At 36.5% G+C, this 10,056-nt stretch overlaps 1 protein-coding gene across 1 annotated transcript; it reads left to right on the forward strand.

The window, feature by feature from the left end:
• Window positions 1-204: 204 nt before the first annotated feature.
• On the forward strand, window positions 205-5,688 carry LOC117075056 (olfactory receptor 6K3). Its single transcript, XM_033197082.1, has 2 exons — window positions 205-467; window positions 4,703-5,688. Exon 2 carries the CDS (start codon window positions 4,721-4,723, stop codon window positions 5,666-5,668), a length of 948 nt encoding a protein of 315 aa, XP_033052973.1. The 5' UTR covers window positions 205-467; window positions 4,703-4,720; the 3' UTR covers window positions 5,669-5,688.
• The last annotated feature ends 4,368 nt before the right edge of the window (window positions 5,689-10,056 follow it).

Below are 10,056 nucleotides of genomic sequence, written 5' to 3' on the forward strand. Positions count from 1 at the left end.
ATTTTCTTCAAGGCTTTCCAAATCTGTGTGTTCATGTAAGAAGGCCAGGACCATGTCAAAACTGCCCTTTGCCTAGTACACTGGTAGACTCAAGAACAGCTGAGACAATCATGAAAGTGCTGGAGAAAGAAGCTTACAAATTTGGGAGGGTGAGTACAATCAGGGAAAAAAAAAAAAAAAAATATATATATATATATTATATATATATATATTTATTGACAACTTTGATCTGAAAATCTAACAAAAGGAGAGTAAGAGGGGAAACTTTCTGTTAATTAACCCCATGAGAGAAGATGATTCACTTCAGTGCAGTGGAGGGGAAGAACCCTCCACAGAGCCCGGTTCCGCTTCCTGTTATTCCCTGGATGCCCTGTGGAGAGACTATAAATCCCTTTTTGAAGAAGCTGAAGAAATATCAAGGATGTAGAGAGTGAGGCAGACTGAGGAGTCCCTGTATCTTTAGAAAGGTGAGTGTAAGATGGTATCTCATTGTGGTTTTGATTTGCATTTATCTGATGGCGAGTGATGATGAGCATTTTTTCATGTATCTGTTGGCTGTATGAATGTCTTCTTTTGAGAAATGTCTGTTCATATCCTTTCCCCACTTTTTGATGGGGTTGTTTGTTTTTTTCTTGTATATTTGTTTGAGTTCTTTGCAGATTCTGGATATTAGCGCTTTGTCAGATGAGTAGGTTGCAAAAATTTTCTCCCATTCTGTAGGTTGCCTGTTCACTCTGATGGTAGTTTCTTTTGCTGTGCAAAAGCTCTTTAGTTTAATTAGATCCCATGTGTCAATTTTGGCTTTTGCTGCCGTTGCTTTTGGTGTTTTAGACATGAAGTCCTTGCCCATGCCTATGTCCTGAATGGTACTACCTAGATTTTCTTCTAGGGTTTTTATGATATTAGGTCTAACATTTAAGTCTCTAATCCATCTTGAATTAATCTTCGTATAAGGGGTAAGGAAAGGATCCAGTTTCAGCTTTCTATTTATGGCTAGCCAATTTTCCCAGCACCATTTATTAAATAGGGAATCCTTTCCCCATTTCTTGTTTCTCTCAGGTTTATCAAAGATCAGATGGCTGTAGATGTGTGGTACTATTTCTGAGGACTCTGTTCTTTTCCATTGGTCTATATCTCTGTTTTGGTACCAGTACCATGCTGTTTTGGTTACTGTAGCCTTGTAGTATAGTTTGAAGTCAGGTAGCGTGACGCCTCCAGCTTTGTCCTTTTGACTTAGGATTGTCTTGGCAAAGCGGGCTCTTTTTTGGTTCCATATGAACTTTAAAGCAGTTTTTTCCAATTCTGTGAAGAAAGTCATTGGTAGCTTGATGGGGATGGCATTGAATCTATAAATAACCTTGGGCAGTATGGCCATTTTCACGATATTGATGCTTCCTATCCATGAGCATGGTATGTTCTTCCATTTGTTTGTGGCAATCATTAAGAAGTCAGGAAACAACAGGTGTTGGAGAGGATGTGGAGAAATAGGAACACTTTTACACTGTTGGTGGGATTGTAAACTAGTTCAACCATTATGGAAAACAGTATGGCAATTCCTCAAGGATCTAGAACTAAATGTACCATATGACCCAGCCATCCCACTACTGGGTATATACCCAAAGGATTATAAATTATTCTACTACAAAGACACATGCACACGTATGTTTATTGCGGCACTATTCACAATAGCAAAGACTTGGAATCAACCCAAATGTCCATCAGTGACAGACTGGATTAAGAAAATGTGGCACATATACACCATGGAATACCATGCAGCCATCAAAAAGGATGAGTTTGCGTCCTTTGTAGGGACATGGATGCAGCTGGAAACCATCATTCTTAGCAAACTATCACAAGAAGAGAAAACCAAACACCGCATGTTCTCACTCATAGGTGGGAACTGAACTCGGGAAGGGGAACATCACATACTGGGGCCTATCATGGGGAGGGGGTAGGAGGGAGGGATTGCATTGGGGAGTTATACCTGATATAAATGATGAATTGAGGGGTGCTAACGAGTTGATGGGTGCAGCACACCAACATGGCATAAGTATACATATGTAAAAAACCTGCATGTTATGCACATGTACCCTAGAACTTAAAGTATAATAAAAAAAAAAAAAAGAAAGGTGAGTGTAGATGACTCAGTCATAAAAAGACCAAATTCACTCACCATGCATAATCATCATCATAATCGTCATTTCATAACCTGAAGACCTTATTATTAAAGAATTTAGAACTTTGAATAAGGGTGGGAGACAAAGATATTTACAGGAGGAAGCTCTATTCAGTGTGGTTCTGGGCATGGGTATATATGAAACAGCATGCCACATTTATAATGCCATTTTCTGAGAGATCATCTAGTCAAGACATGATTGGGGCTCTCATTAGAACTGAATTGTCATACTTCCCTTTTCAAACAGTTCCCAATTTTCTTTGTTCACTTATTCATGGCTGTCTTGTGCACTTAATTATAATTGTACCAAGTGGCTGAGTTTCAAGTTAATTTATTTGATACCTACCATCTCTACGTATTAACTGTTGTAGTCACTATGTTGTAGTCACTATGAGGGATAAAAGACATTCACTGTCCTGAAGGAGAGACCCATATTCTAGAGAAGGTAAACAAGTAAGTTGATGATGGATCCTGACGAACGCTTCAATACAGCATAATGGCATTCAACACTTCCAAGTGTTTCCTATATTCCTGACACTAAGGTTTTAAAATACATTTACACATATTGGTAGAGGCAGTCAACTGTATGTAGGTTAGAGTGTGTCTCTAGAGATACAGTGCATAGATTTAAACTCTGACTTTGCCCTTCATTAACTGAGAATTTCTGGATAAAGAACTTAACCTGTTTGTGCCTAAGTTTTCTCCTCTGTAAAATGGGGATAATCATTTCACCTCATTGGAACATTAAGACCATGAGGTGAAAAATATATGTAATGTGCTTGGAATAGTACCAGCAATTAGTGAGGCAATAATACCGTATACTATACTATACAATTCTATTGTTATTATAAAATGTTTAGTCATTCTCAGGACCTCATTAACCAGTGTTAATATTTTCTCAATTTTACAAATGAGATATTAAAGGCATAGAGAAGCTAAGTAACTTCATGTTAAGTCACAGAGCTGGTAAGCCATAAAGAGAATTTAAATGATAGCAATTTTTCCTCTGGCATCTAGACTTTCAACCAGCAGTATATATTGCTTTTGTGTGAGAAGAGGGTGCAAAGGAGGGAGGGGTATGTTACTTTAAAGTCAGAGGAAGTAGTGCAAACAGGAGGGAACTGTGATTTTAGAAAGCAACATGAACAATGGGATTGCAGGGGAGAGAGGAGTGGGAGAATGTTAGCAGGTGAAGCTACAGAGAGTTAGGAGTCAGATAGTTGGTGTGAAGCTTATGAAAAGAGATTGGTTAGAGAAAAACATTTAGAAGTATTAATAGTTAAATCCTGTAAGTGGATGAGATCACTAAGGAGCGTGTAAAACTATATGAGGTTGAAGTGGATGATAGGAACCTGGGGAAAATAAACTCTTGGGAAGGAGTTTAAGAAAGACAACACAAACTAATATAAGAGAGAAGAGGCAGAATGAGAAAGAAAATACAAATAAAAATAAATAAAACAGAAGCAAAAGTCAAAGCTAGAACTGCCTTTAAAGCCATCTGGACATCACATCCCTTGAGAATGGAGTCGTGGAAACAGAGGACCAAAGTCTCAAGCAGGAGTAAGGAAAAGTGTCAAGTGCCAGAGAGGACTGGATAGTTTCCATTAGTAATTAGCGGGGCACTGATGAATGTGATCAGAATAGTATCAGTATAATGCTCAGGAGGAAGTGCACAGCAGTGTTAAAGGAGAACAAGAAATGCAGTGAGGTAGATTGTATCACTCTTTCCAGAAGTTGCCTGTCAAACACTGTCCAAATCTTTCTGCAAGTATTTACTAAATCCTACAGCATCCTTGTTAGATGGGTACTATTTTTAATCCCATTTTGCAACTGAGTACCTGAGACTCTGAGATATTAAGTAATTTTTCAAAAGACATATAGGTAACAATAGACTTAGGATTTCAATGTCAACTTCAGGCTTACATTGTAACACCTTAGACTAGAGATTTTCAAAGAGCATGTGCACAATGGCCCAGTCGGGTAGGGAAAGAACATAATATAACTTCTATGTAATATAACTTTATTTGTATTCATACATTTTACTTTTAAAATTTATTATATAAGCTACACATATATAATTTTGTATTATTGTACCATAATATAGTAAATGTATATAACTTATAAATGCAAATACTTGCATTAGACATTAAGCTAAAATAAAAATAATTTTAACTAGTTTTTTTTTTACTGTTAAAACATTTGGAGACCCCTATTTCTGCAGTTGTGCCAATAAATAAGATGTACAACTAAACAACTTTGAGGAATAAGAAGAACTACCTTGAAGGTTTCTTTTTTTCTGACTTTAAACTGCTGTACACATTGTCCGATGTTTGATACAAAAAAAAGTTTGACGTTTGATATGAAAAAAAATCAGACATTGGACAATATGTACACTAGCTTAAAGTCAGAAAAAAAAATGAAACCTTCAAGGTAGTTCTTATTCCTCAAAGTTGTTTAGCTGTACATCTTATTTATTTTTTTCTCTACCTTCTCATGAGCTGGACTATGCCCTCTCTTCATTCACAGGTAGCCCTACTAGGAAATATGGAGAGCAGAAACCAGTCAACAGTGACTGAATTTATCTTCACTGGTTTCCCTCGGCTTCAGGATGGTAGTCTCCTGTACCTCTTTCCTTTACTTTTCATCTACACTTTTATTATCATTGGTAACTTATTAATCTTCTCTGCTGTAAGGCTGAGCACCCATCTCCACAACCCCATGTATAATTTTATCAGTATATTTTCCTTTCTGGAGATCTGGTACACCACAGCCACCATTCCCAAGATGCTCTCCAACCTCATCAGTGAAAAGAAGGCCATCTCCATGATGGGCTGCTTCTTGCAGATGTATTTCTTCCACTCACTTGGAAATTCAGGGGGGATCTTGCTGACCACCATGGCCATTGACAGATACTTTGCCATCTGCAACCCTCTTCGCTATCAAATGATCATGACCCCCTGGCTCTCTACTCAGCTCTCTGCAGGTTCCTGCATCTTTGGTTTCCTTATCCTGCTTCCTGAGATTGTGATTTTTTCCATACTGCCTTTCTGTGGGCCCAATCAAATCCATCAGATCTTCTGTGACATGGTCCCTGTGCTAAGCCTGGCCTGTACAGACACGTCCATGATTCTGATTGAGGATGTGATTCCTGCTGTGACCATCATCATTACCTTCCTAATTATTGCCCTGTCCTATGTAAGAATTGTCACTGTGATACTGAGGATTCCCTCTTCTGAAGGGAGGCAAAAGGCTTTTTCTACCTGTGCAGGCCACCTCATGGTATTCCTGATATTCTTTGGCAGTGTATCGCTCATGTACTTGCATTTCAGCGACACTTATCCACCAGTTTTGGACACAGCCATTGCACTGATGTTTACTGTACTTGCTCCATTCTTCAATCCCATCATTTATAGCCTGAGAAACAAGGACATGAACAATGCGATTAAAAAACTGTTCTGTTTTCAAAAAGTGTTGAACAAGTCTGGAAGTTAATACAGAGCCACAGGTTCCCTTCCTTTTCTTTTTTTTTCTTTTTTTCTTTTTTTTTGGAGCGGGGGGGATGGAGTTTCATTCTTGTTGCCCAGGCTGGAGTGGAATGGCATGATCTCAGCTCACTGCAACCTCCGCCTGCTGGATTCAAATGATTCTCTTGCCTCAGCCTCTCTAGGAGCCAGGATTACAGGCATGCACCACCCTGCCCAGCTAATTTTTGCATTTTTAGTAGAGATGGGGTTTCACTGTGTTGGTTAGGCTGGTCTTGAACTCCTGACCTCAGGTGATCCAACCTCCTTGGCCTCCCAAAGTGCTGGGATTACAGGTGTGAGTCACCATGCCTGGTCCCTTCCATTGCTTTAATGTTTGTCTAACAGATTAGAACATGAGATTACTCTATACCTAGTGCTTTGTCACACTGAAATTTCTGTCATCCTAATTATTTTCCCTATACCTAGAAAAAATATTTATACTCTCTGTGTCATCATTGTAAAACTTGCTGTGCATATCATGAGGAACCTTATTTTGTGGATGAATAACTGTAGTTTCTTTCTTCTGAAATGCTGTGGTTAAAGAAAATTTGTTTGCCACTTTAGAGGGTTAGAACTATAGAGCTTACACTTCAGAAGTTGACAATGTGCTCTGAGGTAGTATGTCTTTTTTTAGGTAACAGATCTTAGAAAAGTTTTTTTGTTTAATTATGAGTCATGGATTACCTCATTGGGTTTTTCCAGAAATAGAGATCTAAGAAAAAGCCAAAACAACATTTAATTAAGTTTTATCTTTATTTTTAGTGATGTAGTTACCTATTTATTAGAATAATTATGTTTTTAGTAAGATTAGATTATTAGTACTGCCACACATGTTTAAAAGAAAACTACAATATAGGATACTATTTATAGTAATATACTTTGGTTTCCACAAATATCAATTTTAGTTATTGTTTGCCCTTTCCAGAGTTAAACATCTTCACTTTCTTTATTTACAGTAAAAAATCTTTGGTGTATTCATTGAATGGTAGTGTCAAAAACATATGATTCATTTAACTTTTTGACTAATAAATTTAAAAACTTTCCTCTTCTTTCCATATTTACTAACATTGCCTTCATTTAATTTTCTATAATTATTTATACACAATTATTATAATTATCTTTAAAAAATACAGTAAAATTTTGAAATGAAGACAGTGATTTTATCTCACATTTTAATTTTCTTCTTTAGCAATCCAATAAAATGACCAAACCTTAGATTATATTAACTTCTTAAAGGCTTTAAACCCAGAAAAGATAATAATGATTCTCATTTTTTATTGAGTGGTCCAGCAGTGGTCATATTAACATGTGAACACAAAGAGAGAAAATATAAAACAACCCTTTCCAACATGTATCACATTACTTCCCCCAAGAAAACCCTGAAAAACCTATGTAAATCCTGACAAACAGAAAAGAGTGACTTCAATAGACAAAATCTAAATGGTTTCCTGAAGAAATAGTGCAGATAAAATAAAATTCAAAGGGATTCAATAGAGGCAAGGGAAGGGCCTATTTAGAAGACAATTTGAAGTAATCTTTTCAGGAGGTGTTGGAAATTCCAAACGGAGAACAACTTGAATGGCTAGGGATGGGGAGGTGGCAATTTATGAATATCTGAAATATTTCCAGCATATTAGGTGAGGAAGTTGCTCACCTAAATATTTGTTCCCTAGTCTTCAGCTGGTGGATCACATGCTATGTAAAGATAGGCTACCCTAACTTCAAAAGTTCTAGTTTGGGTTCCCATAGCCAACAGAGTAAAACATGCACATTGGTGATTCTTCATAATATAATTTGACTATATTATACATTTTTCTAAATGAATTAGAGCTCTAATCTAACAAGGAAACCAATAAATTAAAAAAAAAAATGCTGTTAAAAGCAGCTGAGAAAGGGAAGGGGAGATGGCCTTTCAATTCTGTATGACATGTTTCCTTCCCAATCATTTTAAACATGGTTCATAGTAATCATAAATAAAGAAAACATGAACTTACACCAAAAGACTTGTACTTGACTAAAGGTTGCAGTTCATGGCTCCTCGGAAAACACATTATTTTCTCATGGGAATTTGAACCTGCTATATTATCATTCCCAAGTTTCCAGCAATATGAGTTGAAGAAGAGGATGGACAAAGGGTGCTGGAGAATCCACAGAAAGACCACAGAGTGCAACTTCTACCCCAGTGGACACCTTTAGGAACTGTCCTCACAAGTACCTGCATACATAGTATCCATGCAATTTAGCCCAGAGAGAGAGAGAGAGAGTAGGAGGGAGAGAGATAGGAAAAGACACTTGTTTCTTTCCCTTCTGTGACTAAAAGATGTTACAGGAGGTATTCACAATGTCTTATATAATTCAACCAGAATAGTTCTTCTTCTATAAGAATTATCAAACAGAAAATTAGCCTAATTAAAAATATTGTTTTGGAGGTGATATTGCTATATATCTGAATAAAAACCGTCAGCATTTACAGTGACCTTAGGGATGCCTTCATTAGTTTAGTTCTTTAAACAGACCCCAAAAGAGGGAGGGTGTAGCAATTTGTGCTTTCTCCTCTCAAAAGCATGTTCATGAGCCAGAGAGGTGCTTGCTTACTTCATGATCTAACCTCTCAGTATATGATTAGAAGACCAATTCAAGGGTAACTTGCCCCTGAAAATCCCAATTATCTATAAAAAGGTAAATCCATTATATCTGCATTCTTTAAAAGATTGTAAAGCAAACCAAAAGGAGAAAACCAAGGAGAATTCATGTGCACAACACATTATATTTCTAACCAGCAAACATTAGTTTGAAAAATGTTAAAACATTAAAACATGTAAAGCTCACCTGAACCCAACCTACCTAAAGCCTGGTGCCTGGGGTCCAGAACCCAGAGATTAGAGCCTGAAGTCTAGCCTATCTTATTCTGTTGCCTCTGACTTACAGGCTTACTAGCACAAAGCTAATTAATCGTTATTTTAGTACCCATGTGTAAAACACTTGATAAATTACTATGCTCGGTTGCGTGTGTACTTCATTTGACAATGTACCATTCTGAGATTGTATAAATTTAATATATAGCACTTATTATCTGAATCTTAAGATATTCTGTTGGGTTGTATATACTTTTATACTATATTGCATAAAATTCTTGAGACATTTTCATCAAGAGATTAAGATCTACAACTCTTTATCATGATCAATTGAAAACATGATTTTGAAAAGAAGTTACCTATCAGGTTTTAATGTTTATATATTTTTTTGCTTGTTTGGAGGGTATTTATGTCCCCTAAACACCTTCCCAAATGCTTTGTATATACATATATGTGTGTGTTTGTATATTTAGCGTGTGTAATTTGGAGATTTGTGTGTGTGTGTGTGTGCGTGTGTGTATGAAAACTACATTGAAAAGTGCATTTTCAGGTACATGATGCACCTTTGGACACAGGCTAATGTAATTTCTAAAATGAATATGTTCTGTTAATAATACCATTTCTTTAGCTAATCACCCTAAGCAAGAGTCACAAAAATAATTTTAAATATGTAATGAAATCATAGAGATCTTTTACTATTAATACATGAAATAAATTAGTTTGTGATGGCAAAGTTAGTGATAATAAAAAACATTACAGAATATAAAAATGCAATGGAAGAAGAAGAAAATGGAGTACTCCAGAAAACTAAACTAGAGAGTTAGAATTTTGACTTCAGAAAGTATTGTAAAGCTCAAAAAATAATAAATAAGGTGCCCTATCCAGATTGATGACAAAAAAACTAAATCCTAGAAATGCAATATTAATGAAATAGGTGTTCCAGAAAGAGAAGGCATAGCCAACTGAGGATAAAACCAAAGTGCTGCAACAGTTAGCAATAAAAAAGTCACCTTAAAACAAAATCAGACAACCATGTATGTTTCTAACCAAAATAAAATAGCTTGTAGTAGACCTAACTTTCAACTGAAAATAATGAGGAAGCTGAATAAAATAAGATTAAAAACTGTTTGGAGATATCACAGATAGAAACATTATGGGCACTTAATCCCCATAGACACTGGGGGTTATAATTCAAGATAAGATTTTGGGTGGGGACACAACCAAACCATATCAAGCTTGCGTTAGGTAGCTCCTTCCCTTTCAACACTAAACCAATATGAAGCCATGCCCAGAGAGCCACTGGTTCGGATAATGAGAACATGTAAAGCTCACCTGAACCCAACCTGCCTGAAACCTGGTCCCTGGGGTCCAGAACCCAGAGACTAGAGCCTAAGGTCTAGCCTATCTTATCCTGTTGCCTCTGACTTACAGATTTACTAGCACAAAGCTAATTAATTGTTGTTTTAGCACCCATGTGTAAAACACTTGATAAGTTACTATA

This window comes from Trachypithecus francoisi, unplaced genomic scaffold (genome assembly GCF_009764315.1).
Source record: "Trachypithecus francoisi isolate TF-2019V2 unplaced genomic scaffold, Tfra_2.0 Lachesis_group5, whole genome shotgun sequence".
Lineage (NCBI taxonomy): Eukaryota > Metazoa > Chordata > Mammalia > Primates > Cercopithecidae > Trachypithecus > Trachypithecus francoisi.